Raw genomic sequence first — 24,385 nt, 5'->3', positions numbered from 1 at the left:
ACAAATCAATTACATATTCGCTCTAAAATAAACATTGTTAATTACTACGATTTATTGTAATTGTAACTACGATTATAATGTGCAATATACAATTATTTCCATAATCATATCAATATGCGCTACAGTTCACAAAACTGTGCACCTACTCAACATACATGGGCTATTCACCTATTTATCAAACTCCTTGGTAACGATCATGTTTCTCATTGAGTGTACATTGATTGATATTACTTATTTATAGTTGCGTTCTTGACTTTCTCCATATATCTATTGCAGAACAAACTAAACTTATTGACTGCAATGTAGCAATTTTGTTTTCTGCAATAAATACTCTTTGTTACACTTAAATTGTTGTTCCTGTTGTAGGTGTGATGTCTCCTTTGTCACAGCCAATAAACAAAATTAGTCGAATGAATTAATAGCTTGAAATAATGGCTAACGTTTAGATTGTTGATAAAATTACTAACTGTATCATTCAACCTTTACACAGAAGTAAATTGTAGTGTGGTAATGAGGAAAGGAATAACAAAAATACTTCATTACTTCATGGTAAGTCCATGAATTAATGAAGTATTTTTGTTATTCCACACACACCATCGGATTAAGAGCGTGCTAAAAACAGAGCGCGTGCCCTGCGGTACAAGGAATGAGTTGCGTAGCGAGCATGTCGCGAAAGCGTGGTAGATACGTTGTTTAGTGTGTAGAAAGTCTTGTTATACGACCGCGACGTCCTCGCTACCACGATTCATTCGCCACGCAACTACTACGCGCCCGCCCCGTCTCGCAACCGCTTCCAAACCGCTAGTCTAATAAGGTCTTAAGTGCTTACTGACCAGTTCCAAACGAACCAACACTATCCCATCAATGTGTCCATCAATCAGAAACACGAACCGTTACAGGAACGCGTTCAAATGTCCAGGTGTGACACAGACACTCGCACTCGGTTCAGGTTACGTGTGGACTTTGTTATTGTGTTGGAGTGCCACGCGGTCCTGTAGGAGGGCGTCGTGAGCTCGCAGACGCAGAGCCTCGGCACTGGCCAGGCGGGCCAGCGAGGGTGACGGGGAAGGAGGCGACGGGGGTGACGCCGGCGCCGGTTCAGGCTCAGGTGGACGCAACGCTGGTGGTGGAAGCGCCAGTACGTATCTGTTAAGGAAATATCATCGTGAATCATTTAAAGATGAATTGTAATGAAACCTTGTAGGTAACAGTCAGCAAGGTACAAGTCAATTTAAGTGCGTTGTATAACAATTTAAAGTTGAAAGCCAGATACGTTTTTAAACTATGGCTAACTGCTGATCAGCTGCATCACCTAAGCTTTCGGTAGCCTATTTGTCCAAGTCGCATTCCAAATTTGATTATTTATTGTTATAGAGGGGTCTACAAGTATTGTAATTACCTACCTATGTAGCAGCGCCCTGAAGGCGGCGGCTGGCTCGGCGTCGTGCCACAGCGGTGCCGGTACTCCCAGCGCACCCAGTCCAGCTCCGAGGCCGAGCGCCCACCACTCGCCGCCTGGTGGACCACCGCCGCCCCATTCTCCGACCACTGAAACAATATGAACTGTTACCACATACTGCCAACACCACCTCAACCTTAAGAACTGTTTACTCGTTCTCCATAGTAATCCACATTTTGGAACGAAACACGAAAACCTTATACTGTAAAGGAAGAAATAGATTCAATATTTCAACAGACTGGCATATGTTTGGCCTAATAGTGAGTGCACTGTTATCTAAAACGGCAAGTAATTGGTCAGCTTGTGATCAACAGCCGAACTACTAAACAAACAACTGATTCGCCTAACAATACTAAAGTTAATAAAACGAATTTGTTCATTCCCCTGTAAGTAAAAGCAACCCTTTGAGGAAATCAGTTCGGTTGGTAGATAAATAATGTAAATATTTGTTCTGATTAATACCCTTGCAGCAGGTGTGGGCAATGATAGCTGACACAGTGCCGCCCTTGTAGTAACGTTACACCTGCCTGGTACCCGCGCAATGCTGCTAGTGTACACTGCCCGATTGACCGTACAGTATTCAATACCATACATTCATACATTTACGTGACTGCCTATGTTTTTATCATCGTGTTTTGGTGTCCAGTCGTTTATTGACGGCAGAATAGTATTCATTTTGTCACCTCACTGACTAAGCCTTCTTTTTCGTACTGTTTCTTAAGCCCACTAAATGACTGCAGCTACAAATTGATGGAAACAGCAGCAATGCTGATCTGATACACTTGAACATTTTAGACTATGATTTACAATGTCTTATTTTGTACATTTACTTTAGTCTATCACCGCACCCTTTCAATTACAATTTATCTATCAATCATGACATATCTTTGCATGCATATTTCACCATAATAGTTCCGTAGTTTTTGGTGTGAAAAATAAAAAAGTATTTTCAAGTAATAGTCTACTAATGACTTGGCGAACAGTTTGTTTAAACATGAAGTAAGCGTATCAATACAAATCATAAGCAATTATCACAATTGTCGCGTGCCGCGTGGATAACGAGCGAGCACACATGGACAAATATCATAATCATACACTCACACATATTTACACACGTTAAGAAACGTTTAAAATCTGATTTAACAAAGGAACTTTTTACCTAACAGACTGAAGGAGGTTTTACTTATGTTTTTATGGTTCCCGAAAACTTTTAAAGGATGAAAAATAATTCCTGACTCAGTAACGAGCCGGAGTTATCTTCCAGTCGAAATGAATAACCGATTTTAATTCAAAATTACTGAATTGATCGATGTAGGTTTTCGACAGAAATTCAATAGAACTAATCGGTTATCTGTTTCGGTCGTTAACCGGTAGTAGGACATAGGAAATTATTAAAGAACCAATGTCATATACTGCCGTGATAACAATGATAAATGTACCTAAATAAAGCACCCTAAAACATAATCTGAAATTGATTGGACTATTTTCTGTGACACCAATACCCACACATTGAAATCTCATGAACGTGTTAACAGTAAATATATCAGGCAGTAAACGGATTGCCAGTAATTTGTTGTTATCGGGACATCGCGTAAACGGGCCGGTCATTATACACACATTAGTGGTCCGACACCCTAACACACTATAACACCGTAGTGTGTGTGTTTCCGTAACAATTACTTTTACTTTAGCTTTAGAGCTTTGATTGTTACTCGCTACTATTTTCCATATTATGTTAATTGCTGTCTGATATTATAGTTGTATTTTTGGAATAAATACCTTAATCTATGTGTAATTAAGGAGCGTAATGCTTTGTGGGATTAGGTGTATAAAATAGATTTTTATGTTACACTTTTAATTTATCTTTAATTGCCTTTAAAGCTACCTTTCACACCTTTTAGTACCTAAAAGCGTGGGCAGATACATTTGTTTTCATGAAACACTCACTATTACATCAGTACTTATAATCTTAGGTATTATAAAATTCATCAACTTTAATTTTAGACTTCACGAAAGTATTGATTCAAATTAGCGTTTGACAAAATTATAATATGTTCGACCAAAAATCTTCCAGTCGCGATGATTAAATGTAAATCAATTGCGCACACATGTCATGTGAAGTTTTTAAAGTAGCGATTTGTGAAGGGGCGCCTATTACACCGGTGTAGGGTGCCGGGCAATTACGTTGCAATCGGTATTAATTGTGTCGGTGATTTCGGTGTGAATGACACCCAATGTAATTAGGTACATGTTAGGGCTTGCACGTCTACAGTGCAAGCCTTTGACTTGTAGACATGTCTATTCCAAAAAGGAATGCGTTTGTCACCACAATTACTCTTGCGAGTGTCATAAGAGTCGGCTGGAATCGCACTTTATGAAACACCGTAGAATGCCGTACACCTAAACCTTATAAGCTACGATCTTCAACCCGCCTGCCAAACGTGGTGATTATGCCTTTTATATATAACACACCTATAATCCAACAGTAGACTGCCTCACAAACAAATAACAAGCTCGATAAAACTAAAACCAACACAAATCATCGGAAATCCATTTAAGTAACTAATTGGGCATTTATAAAAGTATCCAAACGACAATCAGCCCTAGTTTATGTACAGATTGCTTGCTCACACGGCCGATAGGGATCGGTAAATGATCGGTAAACATCGGGTGCAATCGGTATTACATTACCACCCCGGGCTCGGTAAACGGACACCAATTACGTCAAAATATAACTTGTGGGCTGATGACGACTGTACCTTGTCATTATAAAAGTATGTGAACCGTTTTACAAGAAAAGTATTTTCCCCAATGTAATTTTAGGTGTTTATTTTTGGCAATTCCTGTGGTTATCGGTGTTATGGAACAAATTTGAGTATTGCAGCGAATTTTTGTATTTTAAAGCGAATGCCTTGTTTTGATCGGTACACTCACCATGATCATGATGCATGAACGGTGCGTGGTCTCTCCCGAGCGCCTTCTCTCGCTTGCGCCATTTTGCTCGTCGATTTTGGAACCATACCTGTCGACAAAACCACAAATAAATGTTTTTGAAAAGCTACGTCCGTCATACCTACACTAGCCCTATAAGCCTGGTAATTACTTTGATTGGAGAATACTGGTCCTCTATTGTGTACATTTCTATTCTGTAAGTTTAGTTTTCAGACGACTTCAATATTAGCGAAGAACCAAATGTTCATACAAAACAGTGACTATATATTTCCAACCCCGCAAGAACGGACGCGCGACGCGACGTCCGCACGAAAAATCAGGGCTGGATTCTTTCCGAATAATGGATCCAATCCGAGTTGTGGACGATTTTAATTTTTTTATTGTGTAATTGTTGGCAATTTGACGCTTTCCCCGCCTCCCTCGCCCCCCACTCGTCCGCACCTCTCGACTACAATGGAACCGTAATGAAAAGCAATTACGCATACGTGGTTTCCATTCCTTCACATTCATGTACCAAAATGATCCTTCCACCATTGTCGGAACGTCGACTTTTGCATGTTATCGAACGGAGAATAGAAACAAATTGAGCTAGTCGAGCCACATTGCGCTAATAAAAAGACATTGTAGAAGGAAAAATTGGTGTAATTTCATAATTTTCAAATGAGACCATTTTACTGAGTCGCTGCATTCTTACAATGGCGCCGACTCGACGATTATGGCCGACAACACACCGCGCGATAGAAATTGCCGTGATTGACTGTCCCATCAAAATGGCACTACAATTTTATTGCAATTATCCACTTCTGAAATAAAGTGATTAAACTATTAGCCATTTAACTGATCAATTACTAGCAATTTATCAAGTTCATAGAAAGTTCTTCACTTTAAGTGATTTTTATCTAAAGAAAGTATATCTGTGTCACAAAACACCAGGTACAAATACAATGCCGGTATTATTGTTTTCAATCTATTGAAATAGTTCCTAAGCGATTTGTTAAGCCTTGCTAGACATAGTTCAAACTTCATACTAGAAACCTATTCTGAATTCTTCCTCGTGACCGTATTCGTAAGCATGGTACAGAGGTTCCCAAGCGAGCAGTGAAACTCATCAATTAAACATGGACTTAATTCGTTCGACTCGTCAAGTGCCACTCGCAATGAATAGACCGCCTCGTGTCGATTACATAGAGCAATCACTAGACATTTTTATTGAGACCCACTCCATACCATTCTAAATTTCAACTTGAAACTTCAAACAGTGGACCCAAGATGAACCGTAAGCTTTCAGAATAAGGTTGAATTTAAAAGGGCGACGAAGAATGTAAGTACTGCGTCCTTTGTCGGCTAACGGCATCTATGGAGTGGATTAAAAGCAATTTGCACTGCGTTGAGTGTGATTTAAGAACTGTGTGGCTCCCCCGATACTTGGCTGCCAATAGGGTTGGTACTCAACAACTGCAAATACGAATGCTCTTATACAATGTCTTTGGTATTAAGTTCGTATGATATTAGGAATTTTGTAGAAGTAATACAATGGATCATATCTGCTTCTTTAGTCAAAATAAAATAATGTACTCATACATACTCGTATATGTATCCAGTTAAGACTATTCGCTTTTGAACAGAACATTCACAGTTTATTTCTTTTACAAGTTAATAATTTATCTTCACTGTTTGGTGTGTCATTATAAATTGTATCTACGAAATCTTTGAAACATCAACAACCAAATGCTGATTTCAAGATAGTGCCCAAAAATTTTAATACCAAAAAGTACCTATAGACATATTTACTTATACTAAGTCTCCACTTCACAGACGAGCAAAAATCTGGATTATATTCAAAAGTCTTTTTACATGAAATTCCCCGAAATTAAAGGATCAACATGGCAGATCCGCAGACACGATGTCATCCGAAATCATCCGAAAGTTCTCACAAATCCCTCAAGTGTCGTGTCTAATACTCGCTATTATACTGACGCCCCTCCCCCCCCTCGCAGACCGCATGAAGTCCCTAATTACCAAATTGCAGGCGCTCGCTTTAACTGCAGTTAAAGAGCACTCCGCGCCAAACCGCGCTTAATTTAACCATTGTTACTTGAGATTACGAGTAATTAAGCAATAGTAGGATCCGATTAGGTGGGTAATCGATTACATTTAACTTTAGTTAAACTTATACATGTGTTTCAGAACATTTTAAATATGTAGAAGGAGGTATCGCCTATATAAGTATTTTCGATTTTCTCTAGATAAGCATATTTAAAACGAAGCCTTCGCTATTCGTTTTCATTCCCCGTGAAATCTCGTGATAGGCATCTAAAGAAGATAAAACTAATAGACTTGAATCGTCTATTCTATGTTATTTTATCGAAAAAAAAAACTGATTTATAGCAGTGTCTACCGCAAAACACGATCACAGTGCGACGACAGCTACTGACGACGAGTATAAACGGTCGTTCAGCAACAGTCTCCACTCAAGAACAGAACGGACGACGTAAATGCACATTGGCTATTATTATCTTTTAACGGAACTTAATAATTTCATTCTTGTACAAAACGCGGCAGCCTGCAAGAGGCCTGATTACAATATCTGCAACAATTAGCGAAGGAGCCGCCGTAATGTGGCGCCGCGACGACGCTGCAAACATTAGCGCTCTCGCCACGAGAGCGTAATGACGCGCGAATTAGCGAGCATTGTACTGCGAGCCGGTGTGACGCAACCGTGCATTTAATGCGATTAACTGTAGTCTCATTCTGTAGAATAGAAACTTGCTAATTACTGCACAGTCTCAGCCTGACAGACTTTGTGGATAAAGACGTTGTTCCGTCCAGTCCTTTTACCAAACAATGACCAAGGACTTAGAATAATCGGTTACAGTTTGATATTTGATTTGATTTATGGTTTTGGATAATGAGTGTGGGCGTTTGTAAAAATTGTGTCTTATCCAGATAAAAATCTTCATTCATTTTTATTGACAAAACTAGACCTGCGAACATTGTGAACTAATGCCAGAAAAGAAATACATATATGCATTGGACTGTGAACATCGTTAATTTTTTTTAATATGTTTGATGGTTATCGTGATTAAGAAAATTTCAACTTAAAAATGTGTTATGTAATTACAACATGACTTCGTTTCGCAGACATATCTTCCCTCTTGTCTGTTAAGAAGTCAGTGTGCAGTCGGCCTTAGCTTTGGTGACGCGTTGCGGTGAGCGCGGCCCATCGACAATTTGCGCTCATTGTGCGCGCAGCGATGAGAATAGCACTAATTTTAATTACCCTCGCACCTCTACCGACCAGCCTTTGCAATTTGGTTAAATATGCCACTATGTAATATGTATCACTTTGAATGTGAACTGTACATCTGTCACACATTAATCGTTCTACTTATCGAATTGTCAAACTTCTTAGTTGTTCAAAATATTTTCTACGTCTCTTTGATCGAATAGCCACAAATGCTAAGAAGGGCTTTTAGGTTAAATCCTGGTTTGGGATAAGTATTATTGCGATTTTCGGTTTTCTATTGTAGGTATGTATTCTTAGGGCACGTTCACATATAACGTCCGTTTTAACAGGATCCGTTTTAACGAATCCGTCGCTACTGGAGATAGTATTCACACAGCATTTATAGGATTTTTTAATGGATCCGTTGCTACTGGAGGTGATTCAGGGCGAGTTCACATAGAACGTCTATTTTTACAGGATCCATTACACCCCGTGCCAAGCCTGGCGCAGTTCGATCCGATAAACCGATCAGTATACTGGATCCAGTATACTGATCGGTATCACACATAATACAGTATAGCGGATCCGCTATACTGTATTATGTGTGTACTGGCTCATACAACTACATACGCTAATAACACATACGTTTTAACGGACCCGTAAAACGGATGGCTGTTATTTTGTCGAATCGGTATTTTTTACTGGATACGGAATACTGTATTATGTGTGTACTGGCTCATACAACTACATACGCTAATAACACATACGTTTTAATGGACCCGTAAAACGGACGTTATATGTGAACGCGGCCTTAAATGAACTAATCGATTACTAAAACTATTTAGTAGAATGGATTTTGGAATCATTCAAATTGCTCAATACATGACATTAAATGGGACTTACATATACAACTAAGGTAGGTAAATAACAAATTAAAGTTTCGAGTGAAATTACAAAACAAATTAATTACATAATTATTATTAATCTACCAAATTCCATCGAGTAATTTATTTATGAACAGTTTGCGGCGATACATTTCATATTAAACTTCAACAAAATTGTTCGCGAAATCGCAAATTAATTAACTTGTTATTAGTAAATTGGAATCAAAGTTAATTGCGTTATTAATATGATAGTACATTAAAGTGGAGTAATTAATGTGCTCGCGTTACAATATAATTATATTCTAGTTTGAATTAATTAACTATTTTATGGTAGTAGTTACTATGTATGCTCGTGTTAGAGATTGCCTTTAAGATTAAAAGGGTATAATGAAGCCTGTCAAGCATAATGTGGCCTCAAAACGTTTTTATTCCCGGGTTGTGGAAAATTTAAACATTTTTTGACAATCTATAATCACGCCTTTTATCCGCAAAGGGGTAGGCAGAGGTGCACATTATGGCACGTAATGCCGCTATACAATGTACACCCACTTTTCACGATTTGTGTTATAAGTCACATGTAATAGGGTGTGAGCCTATTGCCATATACTGGGCACAATTCCAGATTCCGTGCTACTACAGAGAAAATATCGAAAAACCGAAAAAAGCCCAGAAATACTTGCCTGACCCGGGAATCGAAGCAGTAATATTACGCTTATACTAGTAATACGGTATTCAGTCTCACCTGCACTCGAGCTTCGCTAAGATCCAGCCTCATAGCGAGTTCCTCCCGAGTGAACACGTCGGGGTACTGCGTCTTGTCGAAGGCGCGCTCCAGCTCGTGCAGCTGGTACGTGGTGAACGTGGTGCGGCTGCGGCGCACCTGCTTGGACAACCAGCGTACAGGTCGATGGGAGCATTTATACACAAAGATTAGGTTAATTATTATGTTATCGGCTTACTCCATGTCAGTGACTTGACGAGGAACTCGACTAGTTTCAAGCCATGCTAGTAACAGCGCGACAATCGCCGCGTCGGGTGTCGCGGAATGCTGCTCATAAATATGAGCCTCTAGCATGGCTTGAAACTAGTCGAGTTCCTCGTCAAAACAGTACGTGAGTAAGCCGATAACATAATAATTAATTTAGTATGTCTCACGAAAGTTACAATAAAATCAAAGATAAGGTTAATGTTCAGGCGTAGCACATCACTACATAGTGTAAAAGTAAGGCGCTTTTTCTGTCCCTATGTCGCTTTGTATGCTTAAATCTATAAAACTACGCCACTAATTTTGATGCGGTTTTTAACCGATTTTCCAAAAAAGAGGAGGTTCTCAATTTGTCGCTAGTTCAAAGATAATTAAATTAAATTATTTTATGAGTTGTACCACAGCTCAATAGATCGTCAAAAATATAAGTCCACAGAAATTGTCACAATAAATTGTCTTCGTTCAAGTGTATGAAGGTTTTAATTGCAAAGATTTGATACTCCTCGGTGACACTAGTGTCATTGCAAACAGTTAGGTTATAATCGTACGCAGATTCAGATAATATAATAGCAACTACTTATTACGTAAAAAGTTTTTGTGGGTCTTAAAAAAAAAAAAAAAAAAAGGTACACTTAACATTTATTTGTGTCATTTACGAACTGTTGTCTGTTCCTGGTTTAGATGACACTGTAGGAATGTTAAAATATTAAAATATTCGGGTAGGACTATATCTTTTATTCAGTGTGCGAATCGAATCCACAACATTTGACGCAGCAGCCACCATAACACAAGTTATGCAAAGTTTTTGATCGATCGATCACCAAACACTGACTTATTCTTTAACGTTGTAATTGACATAATTTATCATCACCTAGGTACAAACAAAATTAAGGCTTATGCATTCATCAATTCAGATCAAGTTACCTTGCGCGGTCTGCCGGCGTCCAGCGCCTCCATATGCTCCCCGTGCTCGCTGTGCTCGCCGTGCCCGTGCTCCAGCTCATTGTGCTCGCTCAGGTCGTGCTCGTGCTCCGAGTCCGAATGAGCAACACTCTCGCTTTTCAATTCTATCCGATCTGTGAAAGAAAGAAAATTGTTTGTGTGAGTTATTGGAAAATTACCGTAGTCAAGCGTATTGGAAATTGAATTTTAAATAGATAGACTTAGAACTTATTTTAAACTGATCACATATAGTTTCAAAGGTTTACAAATTTTAACTCGTTACCGTTTACGATGCGGTAATTATATCAAACGGCAATATTTAACCGACAAATCGCATGATGGAATATGAACGTGATGTAAAATGTTTTCAACGTAAATACAATTATCTCTTAACTTATAGATAGGTATAGATTAATATTTTACGCTTGGTACGGCTGTTGTGCTTACTACCTTCGACCAACAAAATGCATCTACCTTCTCACACTAAAAATCACGACAAATGTAAAATGATTGTAGGTATGGTAGTAGTACTAGTGGTAGTAATAGTAAAAGTATCGTACGCGTACTCTAATTTATAAATAAAATGTAGGTGGAAGTAAATTTATTAATGCTAAGATACTCGCGTTTCTTAACATTGGTCATTCAACGCATCAGTTACCTCGGTCATTTTGTCCTCGGCCGTATCAAGAACAACATCTTATTACTTAGTTTACTTACTTTTTTCTATTTCATTTCATTTATTAGTATTTAGTTTTATTTATTACATCATTAGATTAGGTTTATTTATAGGGTTTAGAATTATATTTCATAGGTATATTTAACTTTAATTTAATTATTTTTGGTAGACATTTAATGTAGTACTAGTTACGTAGATAGCACGTGGAGGCACATGGCAGATATCTTTTTGAAACTGGAACCAGTATGTAAGTACGATTTGTAATTATTTTATTGTTATCTACAATAGTTAAGCATTGTAATATTGGTTTTCCAATAACTTTAGTGCAATTTCTTAATATCTCCTTTGTTAAGTTTTTATATAGCTGTAAGTCTTCCATAGTGTAATAAATAAATAAATAAATAAATTTCGAAAATACATGCGGTACAAAACTTACTTGACTCACTGACCCAATGTTTTTATTAATGTGTCTAATGATCATGACGAACCGTCGATTTTAATCATGGTAGTGTAAACGCAAGTGCACATACCCGCAGTACAGTTGTACTGTATTTGACATACATATATTTGAGGTTTCGTACCGTTAGTCCAGTAGTGTAAGGAATTGTTTAAATATGTTCCTACCAGCTTCTTGTGGAAATAAAACGCGTATAAAACTTGAAGGTCAAGTGATGGCGACCGACCGCATGGCATTCATTTGTTTTCTTTTTTTTCTCACTAATGCGTAAAGGCGCGGATCCACTGCGGCGCAAACTGTGCACTGCAAACTATTGTGGCTTAATATTTGGATAAATTACTTATTAATTTATTGAACCACGTGGGTCCACGTGTACTACAGTTGAAATAGTAGTAAGCTGTTCTGTGGTCATCACCGTGGTACCAAGCATGTATAATTTCACTGCAAAAGCGATAATACTACTGCAATACATACGTAGTCGTGCCTCGTGGATTAATTCGTGTGTAGTGTACAAATGTACTGCAATAGAAACGTGGACTCACGTCCTCGTGATCAAATAAATCAATTATTGCAGTTGTCTTTTAACACGTGTCACGCCTACCAAAGGTTGGCAACGCGCTTCGAACTCCTCTGTTGTTGCAAGTGCCCATTGGTGTTGCCGATTGCTTACCATTAGTTGATTAGTCTTCTCGTTTCTCCCTATCTCATAAACAATTCTAAAATGCGTTGCTTTATCGAGCTCAGCGTGTGTAGCGATAAGATACATATACTGTGTAGCACATGTTCACTATGAATAGAGGACACGACGTTAACAGCATTGAGCTATGTTAGGTTGTATGTGTGCAAGCCTCGCATGTCCCCATTAATGCTAAAGCGGGTCTGTAGGTTGCAGTAGACACAATTATATACATTTTCTCTTGAAGTAAATCTTATTACAACACGTGCGTAACCTCTTCACAAGCACGCTGCAGTGGATCTGTAGCCGTAGCAAAGAGTGTTCAGAGATATCATTGGTGTAATTACAATAGACTTTTAACTTAGTTTTGTATTAAAATATAGAACTCAAAAATATTTGCGGTTTGAATAACTTATGTTTACGTTACGCTCAACGTTTGGGTGACTGGTTGCAAGTGTCGATTCGATTCTCGCATACAACAAGCATTAACTTATTTATTTTGATCTGACGTCAGATGGGTATACAGATATACAGATAGTAGGATGGTATACAGATGGGTGTACATTTATGAATTAAGATGCGACATGATGTAATTTCTGTATCCTTACTCTGAGTTGGCTTCACGTTTAAAGTAATCGAAACGAAAGCGCGTTCGGCGCTCTCATTGGCCGACTCGAATAAATGTAAAGCAAGCTCGAATAGACATACAGTAAAAGTTTTAGTATTGAGCAACGAAATATATTTTTGTTCGTTTTCCCCGTGTCTGATAGTTTGGCGTAATAGTTGGATACTTATGTAATTTCTTTGCGTGATTTTTCCAGGTGTTTCAACAAACATCCTGCCATGTGGCTCGGAGCGGTGATTACTCCAACAAGCTGAACATCATGGCAATGATAGCGGATCACATTCTCAAGTGATAATTGTAAGTAACACAAGTTTATTTACTACTTGAGTAACTACGTGCCATTTATGAGGATTATGATTTTAATTTGATAAGACTGCCTCATTGGTATACTGGTTGTAAGTCGTCCAACCAAAAAGCCATGAATTCGGTTTCCGGGTCCGGTTAAGTTTATTCTTTTAGTTTTTTTCGGTGTATAGAAATAGAATCACGCTCATAACTGTAACCGGCGAAAGTACAACCGGTGAAAGATTTTGAGATTTTTTCTTTGGAGATCATAAAGTATGACGTATGTATGTGTTAAATAACATTTTCTATGGCACTTTAATGGTCACTATGGTCGCATATGAGACGGTTGAACAAGGTCCGATTTCCGAGTCGATAGTATTCCGTATCAAACATCAAATAGCATATAATGTTGTCAACATGTAACAAAATCCTTACGTTCATGAGTGACACTAAACATCATTTGCTCATAACAGTCAACTCAAACAAACCATTAAAAAACTGTTAAAGTTCACAATAATCGCTTGTTCCCACCGCTTCACATTTGATTGACATGACATCGATCTGCTAATCCCATGCCATTGCTCGCTACTGGCCCAACGTAAGCCGCATCACCCTACATACAGTTTTCACATAGTGAACACCATACAATACAAACTGTACCTTACACCCTACAAATAAAGATTGAATTCTCATATCAAGTTTACGACCCTCGTTAAACAAGCCGGATTTAACAAAACACACGTATTGTAAAGCACTTAACATCGTTCGTATTCACTGTTTATTTATACTAATACTATTTTTATAAGAGCTTTGTTACAATTGAACTGTATCGTCTGAACAATGCGATGAACAAATGAGAATGATTATAAAGGATGTTCACTGTGTTGTTAGTTGTAAAGCAGCCGTTGATAATGGTAATACTCATCTTGTAACGACCCTCACTCGCATTGTAATTTCAATAATCTATACAAAAATTGTCTGTACGAGTATTTGCTTCCGTATTTTAAGGGGCAGTGTTAATAGCGAATTAAACAGATTACCAATATAATTAAACTAAATCAAATAGCCAAACAATTTTCATAAACTTTCTGTTTAAATTCGTCTCATCAAAGTGGATAGTCTTACTGGCAAATCACTGCACGGCTTACGATTCAATTCACAAGTTAACCTGTGAACCTGCAAAGTGGATGTTGCATAAATAATTATACAGATTATTATTCGCTTACCATTGTCATTTTGTTTAAATTATGTATTTTGTAAATAATTTAATTTTTCAGGCACAATGGAACATCCTCCGTCCATACGTGCTGAACACACCGAAGCTGGAAAGTAGAGGACGTGCCATATACAAATAGGCCATACAACTTAGGTACGTATGTAATCTACTCTTTATTTACACTACACTATACTCTAATACTTATCTACACTAATAACAAGAAGTGGAAAATATTGTTTCCATTGATTAGGATACAAGACTGTTGTACAGATTTGAAATAAAATCTATTTATGGCTGACAGTTTCGAAATGAAAAATCCCAATAACTATAACCCCTTTCCAAATCTTCCCAATCCCCTCAACAACTCTAACATTCCTAACCCTCTTGTAACGCCACTGGTGTTTCGGGTGTCCATGGGCGGTGGCGATTGCTTACCATCAGGTGATCCGTCTGCTCGTTTACCGGCTTTTACCATAAAAATAATAATGAATCTATACAGTGACATCAACATTGATATCTTCATGATATTATTTCAAATTTTCAGGTCTCATCACTGATGGTACGTTCCTGCACACGATTCGGTTGCTATACACTGGGATAACAGGAGGCACGCAGCAGTAAATACACTATAACACCACGTGATCACACCTCGGTGAGTAAGCATAGTACAAATACTTAACTTTCTTTACAAATATAGACATGTAATAATTTCCAAAAATGGCTTTTTCACATGACAGTAATATTGTCGACTTCACAGAAAACTGACGTGAAATAACACTTGTAGTGTGATTGAGGTTACTGAAGGCCCGATTATCCTCCTTCCTAATCTTCCTGATCGCCGATTCCACTACAACTCTTAAATTTCTAACCCCAATTAAAGGCCGGCAACGCAATTGTAACGCCTCTGGTGTTTCAAGCGGCGGCTAACCATCAGGTGATGCGTCTGCTCGTTTACCAGCTTATTCCGTCAAAAGATGCATCCACTGCACTAACAGTTTTATTCCGCGACTGATTTTAAATTAAGACCACAATTCGCTAGATAAATCAGCCAAAATGAATAGCGTAAATACTTTAAACACTAAACTTGTGTGCGGGGTCACAAAACAAATTTTGCGGACCAAAAACTTGAAAATATTATGAACGTCCAATAAAAGAATAACGCATTTAACTCTACTCACACAAACAATACATGATCGATATAATCCTGTCAAATTGCCACTACACATTCTCGATACTTCAATAAAATAGACATTGTACTTGTTTTGAGTTTTATGCACATGGATATATAGAGTACAGAGTTGCTTGGTAACATATTGTTAAGCCGACGTGAGTGTAGTCTTCAAATAAACTTTCTTTTATCGATTTAAAATGTTAAAGTAAATGAAATACCTACTTATACCATTTGAATCGGTTTGAGAATAGGGTTTTTTGAAATAGTTACTAGATCTGCAAGAATGAAACATTTAAGTACTATTATAATCGGAAAATAATGCAATCATACCCGTGTTTTATTTGATTACTTAATGCAAGCAGCTTACAAATAGGGATGATAACGGGATATGAAAATTAAAAATCTATTTATTCCGTCAGTTAAGTGATAAAAAATATTTGACACGTATTTATATTTTTTATTTTATTGTATAAGAAAACAATACTTATATAACGAATATGAGCTAACTACGTCACTGTTGAGTATAAAACGTTCTCAAAAGTGACGTCATGCGAAATTTCAAATCTATACCGTACATAATTGAAAGTACTTGTTTCAGTAAGAAAATACAAAGAAAAACAATAAACATTTGTTTTAGTTTGGTTCAGTAGTTTTTATTTTATGAGCATTATTCGTACTTGAGCGATGTAATTTTCATCGTACTTCGTAGATTTGGACATCGATTACTAGACCATTTCTGGTCTGATTTGCGTGATTAATTATTTGTTCGATACTTTTATGTTGGTACTGTTGCCACCTGGTCAGTGTTTTATGATGAGATCCCAGGGATTTTGAAGGCAAACCTCAAGCTATGAGTACATATTAGGTTTCTTCTGCTAATTTCATAGAGCTATTCAACAATTTGCGTCTGATAATCATCATTTCACGTCAAAGGGCTGATGATAAGGTACAATTCCTCAATAGTTACGAGGTCAAAGAAATTTCTTTCAAAAGGATAATTTGGATCTAGAATAATATTCTTTGAGGCTATTAGCTAGATCTGCTTATAGAAGGTAAGTCTCATTATGTTTAAGCAGATGCGGTTTAATTTTTTTGCGTTATACCTTCACTATTTACCTATCTATATTTAATAAACTAAAAAATAAAAAATTTAACTACGTTTAAAATACCTGTCTTCCATGAACTAAAAACCTTAAAACAATAAGTATTCTTTATTATAGTGCCTCAGCCTACCCAATTAGGTATAGTTTAGAAGTCGGTGCTACAAACTCATAACAAAATATACTTACGACTAGCTTTTGCCTGCGACTTCGTTCGCGTGGAATAGTGACTTCCGGCAAATTTTTGGTTTTAACCACATAGTTCCCGATCTCGCGGGATCTCTTCAAAAATGAGATGTGGAAGATATTCCAGGGAACTCTTCAAAAATCAACATAATGAGCTCTGCGTTTGAATTTAATAGATGTATACTCACTTAGGGCATTGAAAAAATTGTTTAAAAACGGACTTAAACTAAAGAAATATTATAATCTTTCCGAACTTAAGATGAAAACTAACTTAAAACTAAAGAAAGCTACGAATTACGAATTTATAACAATTAAAAAAGAAATTATATTACAACCTATCCTCTATGCTATAATAACCAAGCTTAAACTAAATAATTTAAAAGAAACGACGAAATCTAATCTAATTAATTTATAAATTAGACTTACAATTTTATTAAACAAACTAACTACAGTAACTACTAATAATCGATATCAAACTCAACCTACGTTAAATAGTTTAACCAGAAAACCAGGAAAACCCAACTAATAAAATTATTAATTGACAAATACAACGAAACCAATTTAGAATATACGAAACAGCAGGACCACTATAGTTCAATTTCGTACTTATAGTACGGAATTGAACATGCGCTGTATGTCCGGAATAAATTTATTTTTATTTTTTGATTTTTGAAATAAAAATCCTATGTCCTTTCTAAGGTTCTAAACTATATCTGTACCAAATTTCAACCAAATCCGTCAAATAGTTGCGGAGATTATTGGTATAAGCATAGAATAGTGTTCGACGTGATTCTTTAATTTGACATAACTTTTTTATTTATGAACCGATTGACATGAAACAAACACTAAATGAAAATTAAAGCATACCACAATATATTTGTGAAAACCGCATCCAACTCGGATCAGCCGTTTCTGAGATTAGCGCGCATAGACAAACAGACAAACAGATAAACAGACAAACAGACAAACAGACAAAAATAAAGTTAATTACATTTTTGGGTTCGACATCGACATAACAATAACCCCAATATAATTTTTTTTATTTTTATTTTCAATGTACAGACAGCACTTTTCTACGATTTTAGTATAGAAGATATAGATATTACCTATATTAATTACGTATTTACTTAAGTTTTTGTATAATTTTGTTTATTGCCTTTAATTCAATACATTAAAGATTCAAGTTTTTAATCATACAAACGACTAGTGTTACTCTTGATAAAATTAAAGCACTGGCATCGCCATCTAGTGTAGAAATGAGGAACTAAAATTAAATGTCCTACGTCTCGTTAAGTAACAGCTAAAATGCACTTTATTGATATTGTTTAACGATTGTTTCTCATTCGATATCAATATACCTGGATATTTTTTGTGTTTTAGAAATTGTGTTTAACTGGGAATAAATTTATTCTCGGTGTGATAATAGGCTCACCATAATTATTATTTTAAAAACTTATTAAAGTACCTATGTTAATGCAGTCCGCACATTGTTTTATTATAATTTTTTCGAAGAAATATTATTTTTGAATGTTGTTAATTAGTGGTTTTTACTGTGTTAATTAAGGTTTTGTTTAGTTTTATTACTTTGTAATTACAATTATCCCTTACTTTAATTGTTTTTTAACGACAACCGTTACATTAGTTTAATCTATACATATAATAAAATCGTAGAAAAGTGCTGTCTGTACATTGAAAATAAAAATAAAAAAAATAGCAGGGGTTATTGTTATGTCGATGTCGAACCCAAAAATGTAATTAACTTTTTTTTGTCTGTTTGTCTGTTTGTCTGTTTGTCTGTTTGTCTGTTTGTCTGTTTGTCTGTTTGTCTGTTTGTCTGTTTGTCTGTTTGTCTGTTTGTCTGTTTGTCTGTTTGTCTGTTCGTCTGTGCGCGCTAATCTCAGAAACGGCTGATCCGAGTTGGATGCGGTTTTCACGAATATATTGTGGGATGCTTAAATTTACATTTAGTGTTTGTTTCATGTCAATCGGTTCATAAATAAAAAAGTTATGCCAAATTAAAGAATCACGTCGAACATTCTATGCTTATACCATTAATCTCCGCAACTATTTGACGGATTTGGTTGAAATTTGGTACAGATATAGTTTAGAACCTTAGAAAGGACATAGATATATTTTTATTTCAAAAATCAAAAAATAATAATAAGAAATAAATTATCTATACATATAATAAAATTATAACAACTCCATGTCTGTACATTACAGATATTTAAGAAAAAATAAGATGGGGATCTTTATTCAACCAATAGAAGCGAAAAACATGATTTAAAAAATTTTTGTCTGTCTGTCTGTCTGTCTGTCTGTTTGTTGTTCGCTTTTCACGCAAAAACTACTGGACGGATTTTGATGAAACTTTTTTTGTTATATAGCTATTAGTCCTCGCTAACATATAGGCTATCCTTTTTTTGGAAATTCGCCCTTTAAGGGGGTAAAAAGGGGAGGAGTAAGTTTGTATGAAACTCCGTCAGTTTTGAAGCTAATTCGATTAAAATTAATATTCGGCTATTTGGTTACAAATTAAGAATGATGCAATGAGGATTTTTGGAAAATATGCCTAATAGGGGCTGAAAAAGGGGGGGTAAGTTTCCATGAAACTCCGTTAATTTTGAAGCTAAATCGATAAAAATTAACGCTTTTTACGTGAATTGCCCTTCGTTTTGTGCCATAGAAGCCGAAATTCTCACGGGTTGTGGATCTGGTGAAGTAGTATTTATACCACGCATACCGCTAATCCCAAATCATTTCCCATTTCAATTTAAGCGCGTGCAGTTTCCCGTTACTCCATGTTTTGCGATGACCATTAACAAGTCACAAGGTCAGACACTTCGAGCCGCTGGTGTCGATCTTAGGACGAGCTGTTTTTCACACGGACAGCTTTATGTGGCTTTCTCGCGTGTCACTAGCTCCGATAATTTGTTTGTATTGGCTCCTACAGGTAGAACATCAAATGTGGTGTATAAAGAAATTCTTTAGGCTTATTGCGATGTATTTCGACGTTCGGTATGGTGGAAGTACAAAGTGTCCTTATGAGAAGTGGTTATTTAACTGGCATGCAACACCTTCACTTTAAAAACATACGGAAATGACTCTATTATAATAGTTTTTTATCTTCTGTTGGCGCATTAACATCTCTTGGCGAAACGGAGTTCGCGGGCACCAGCTAGTAAATAAATAAGTTACACTGTGCCAAAACTTAAATTGCTTAGAACGGTGCATAGGTCGCGAATGCAACAATACGAAAGTACGATCAAAATTAAGTCACGTGACATATCTTACAATAACTATATCAAACTCCATTTTAAAAAGTGGTTTGTAAATTATTTCCAGAAAACCGTACTAATCTCAATCGGTTCAGTCAAACGCGAGATAATCGCAGACAAACATTTAAAAAGTCGAAACTGAGAAACTCCTTCGTAAATAAAACTATGCTACACTTAAGTTTGTCATATATCTTGTTTGTCAAGTAAATTTTAGGTACAACACAATAAAACCTCCTTATAAGTTCTTAATAGCCATTTCTCCTATAAATCAAAGCATTTACATGACTGTTTAAAACTAGGCTTCATCCACAGGTATCGAACTTCAGAAATTATACAAACTTATTATTTTTGTAAACGTTTCATCAATTAATATTTTATTGTTGGAAATCGTATTAAAGCCTATTCAATAAAATCTTAAGTATTCATACAAAAAAGATTTCGCTTTATTATGAAAACATAATAATATTATTTACTGTTTCAAAATATTATTATGACATAGCATTTTGTTCGACATATGCGTCTATAATAATTACCCACTGCACTCGCTGGCGTGGTCCTGTGGGTAATCCTCGAAAGGTCATCGAAGTGTTATAATGACGTAACACAAGGTATTGTGTGCATTGTATAGTTGTATAGTGGTGCTAGTACAATATTACTCATAATAGTACTCATAACATGAAGTATACAATGTTTGCGATAAAAGAACATCGCCACGGGGCGCCGCGGCGGGCACCGGCTCACCACAGATTTAATATTTTGGTTATCATATTATTATTTTTTCTGTAATTATACTAGGTGTATTTTTTTGCATGTACTTATATTTTACTCAATTTGAGTGTCTGTTAGTAATAATAAAATTTATAATTATGGTTGAGTTTCGACCACTGGGTGACCTCTAGTATCTATGAATATAATACTGTCCGGATATTGCTCCCTTAATCTTAATTAATCTTAATCTTAGCACGAACTTTTCCCATTATTGGTAAGAATAAAATATGTAAAACCAGTAACAGCCTTGTAGCTCCTAAATCAAGGACCCAATTTGAATGCGGTTTATTAAAATAGGATCAGCTTTGATTAACACATTGAACGCCGTGGAAATTTGCCTTCAGCAGTTTTCTATTAGCAGTCAAAGACTTAACCTTGTTTCTTAGTTTTGGAGATTTATGGGAATTAATACTTTTTAGTCTTAGGCTTTTTTCGTCAAGAAAATTTTAATATACCTATGTACAATATTATTCTACTCAATCCTTAAAGTTTTGAAATGTTAATGTTATTTTCAGCCACTAATAAATTACAGCAGTCACTAATAATAAACTAATTAATTCACCAACGGCACATACTATCAAGTAATTAATAAAATTGCATTAAATTATAATTACGTTAAACATGAAATTTAAAACATTATTAGAGAAATGGCCACATCGTCTTTCGTAATTACTGCCTAGGCATTACAAACATACGTGACGGTAATTTCATCCGTATTTAATAAATAATAGTAACAAGATTTTTTTAATCTACTGAATTAAATACATTGTGAACATAATACAACTAGGAAAACATAAGACTATTAATTATTAAATGAAATTAATTAATTAGTCTATTAAATTAATTAAACCAGTGCATGTAACGTTAGTTATCGTTGATGTCTTTTGTATAGGAAAACTATTGCAAACGGATTTTCAATTAATGTTTAATGTAGTTAAAAGTTTAATGTAGTAGTTAAATAGACCACTACATTAAACTTTTGTAATAGGTGTAGCAAGAGATAAAACCCTTCAAGTTATATTTATAGGAAAGGAGGTCTCTCTGTCTACCGCATGAGATGTGATCGAATAGGTTCACTAGATTATAAAGAATTCGCTGCCGTCTAATATACCGTACGGAACTCTAAGTCGACATATCTATCTTCAAGACTTGTGTGAGGGAACATTATTTTCTTTCTTCTTAAAGTGCAGAATATTATTTGTTTGATATTGGTATATAATTTTTTTTTGTTTGATAGTAATTATACAAATTATATACATTACATTGGATTTGTATGGATGTGTATAAGTAGATATACTATTATTTACTGTTACTGTTAGTTTATGAGTAGTTTTAAACCTAGTCTGATATTTACTTGTTTTTTTTTTGTGTTTTTACAAACTGTGTTATATGTAGTGTCTATTTATTCAGTCGCAGGGCCTATATACCTTTGCTTTTTTATAATAGTAATAAATAAATAAATAAGTCTTCTTATGAAACTTAGACAATAACGCGTAACCTGCAGTATAACATTCCGAAAACTTCAATATCAACATACCTGGCTGTCTGTCCGTGTGTCCGAGTATGTTGTCAATAGTGTACGCAGTACCGCGGCGACCAGCTTCTGACATAGCGACCACACAACACTGCACTTCGCATTCAATACATTTAACTTTCAAATTTTAAATGAAAGCAAAAAATAAACTCTTAACAAAAATACTTCAATTTAAAGTTACACTTTATATCCACTGTCAATCACTTCGTGTGTTCTTAAGTTTCGCGTAAATAGTTACCCGGTGTAATGCGACCGCGGGTTTGTGACTCAAATTGCAAACTTTGACTGACGACTTTGTCAAATGTACGTCCATCGCTTCCTCAACGCCCGCTTTCAAGAGGGAACCCTGCTAAATAGTCTATCTCTCTCGCACGCTCACAAACGTGGTATCGCTGTCTCTTTCTTAAACCCCGCCTTGTTATTTTGATTGGTCGATGTAATAAGTTAAGGTGATGAATGGATTTAGATTTACGAGTGTCATGCCGTGTTATAAGATGTACAATGAAATAAGTATTATAACAATTTTATTATAAGACGAATTAAATAAAAAAAGATTAAAAATATTTACTTAAACTTATTTTAACTGCTGTAGTATGAAATGAAAAATTTTAACTGGGACATAGTATCTAGTAGAGTAAAGAGCAAAATTAATTAGAAAATTATTCGATGTGTTTATGTAGGAACAACCTATTTATATCTTCACAATAACATAATATGCACAAATGAAGCAATGCGGGTAAATATCCCGTTTCGAGTTCTAATAGTAGTGTTAGTGACCATGTCAGTGTAAAAACTTATATCGAAGCAATACGCTTTGTTTGTCAATCTCAAAATAATAATTAATAGGACTATCCTATATCCCTGGTATGATTTGTTCATTCAACATAAGTATTTAGTGACATTATTAAATTCTTCTACTTGGTACCTGTGCCACTCGGACTGAGTACGCTAACCGGCAGGTTGGCTTTCTATGAATGGTTCTAAAGAATTAAACTATAGCTTTAAGCTGCTTATGTATTGTACAAAGTTTTAAAGCAAGTTGTTGGCAACGAAAGGATTAACCTTACCACAATATTGGTAAGTGGTAAAAAATGACACAAATCGTCAGGTAGCAGGAGTCGCAGTGGCGCCAGCTTATTGCGTTTTGTGGGTTAATTAACCGGGAACCTGAATCTGGACTTATCTTCTATCTATCTATCTACACTGATAATAATACTGTAGAAGTATTTATTCTGTACATTGAAAATATTTGAAAAATAAATAGTACCTAACATTATGTATTTTATTTAAATGTCTTTAGAATCGATTTTATTTTTTTATATTTTCTCAAATTGATTTGATAATAATCCCACCCAAAACATAAATGTGAAAGGCTGCCAAGTTCGATAATATTGGAATGCTTCGCCTATAAAAGAAGTGAGATCTAAATAAGTACCTACCAAGTTCCATACACAGACCTCAGTTAAAAATGATATAACAAGTTGGCAAGTTTTCACACACTTTGTTATAAATAAACCTACTAAACGCAATGAGTCAAGTATATAATTTTCTATTAAACTTGCCAAGTTATATCATTTTTAACTGAGGTCTGTGTATGGAACTTGGTACTTATTTAGATCTCACTTCTTTTATAGGCGAAGCATTCCAATATTATCGAACTTGGCAGCCTTTCACATTTATGTTTTGGGTGGGATTTCATTTATTTTGTAAGGTTTATTTTCTTTTTTCTTATTTTACTATACTTTGACTAAATACAAACCTTCGTAACGAATTTTAGGTCGGTACGACCATTGGAAGATATAGATAAATTTTTTGTTTTAGTTCCTTAAGGGCATGAATTTAGACCTTCATTATTTTTAAAACCGACTCACACTTGGCCATTTTCAGATTTTTTCCTTTGCTTTGACCTAAAGACCTACCTCCATGCCAAATTTCAAGTCAATACGACCATTGGAAGTGGTCTAG

The 24,385-nt window shown here is 35.7% G+C and overlaps 1 protein-coding gene and 1 long non-coding RNA gene across 3 annotated transcripts in view; one reads left to right on the top strand and one right to left on the bottom strand.

The window, feature by feature from the left end:
- The window catches only part of LOC126911410 (uncharacterized), a 181,805-nt gene that overhangs the window by 150,013 nt on the left and 7,407 nt on the right, over nucleotides 1–24,385 (top strand). The window lies entirely within an intron of this gene.
- LOC118279369 (retina and anterior neural fold homeobox protein 2) lies at nucleotides 741–22,717 on the bottom strand. Of its 2 annotated transcripts, XM_035599053.2 has the most exons (7): nucleotides 22,659–22,692; nucleotides 22,424–22,537; nucleotides 10,431–10,582; nucleotides 9,264–9,404; nucleotides 4,394–4,481; nucleotides 1,404–1,548; nucleotides 741–1,146 (listed from the first exon to the last, which is right to left on the bottom strand). In XM_035599053.2, the coding sequence occupies exons 2-7, from the start codon at nucleotides 22,494–22,496 to the stop codon at nucleotides 951–953; spliced, it is 795 nt and encodes a 264-aa protein (XP_035454946.2). In that variant the 5' UTR covers nucleotides 22,497–22,537; nucleotides 22,659–22,692; the 3' UTR covers nucleotides 741–950. The 2 variants fall into 2 exon arrangements, with proteins under 2 accessions (XP_035454946.2, XP_035454948.2); XM_035599055.2 differs by having other exon boundaries at nucleotides 742–1,146; nucleotides 9,264–9,401; nucleotides 22,424–22,717.

This window comes from Spodoptera frugiperda, chromosome 14 (assembly GCF_023101765.2).
Source record: "Spodoptera frugiperda isolate SF20-4 chromosome 14, AGI-APGP_CSIRO_Sfru_2.0, whole genome shotgun sequence".
NCBI lineage: Eukaryota > Metazoa > Arthropoda > Insecta > Lepidoptera > Noctuidae > Spodoptera > Spodoptera frugiperda.
Note: the sequence above shows the minus strand (reverse complement) of the source record. Positions and strands in the feature narration are given on the sequence as shown.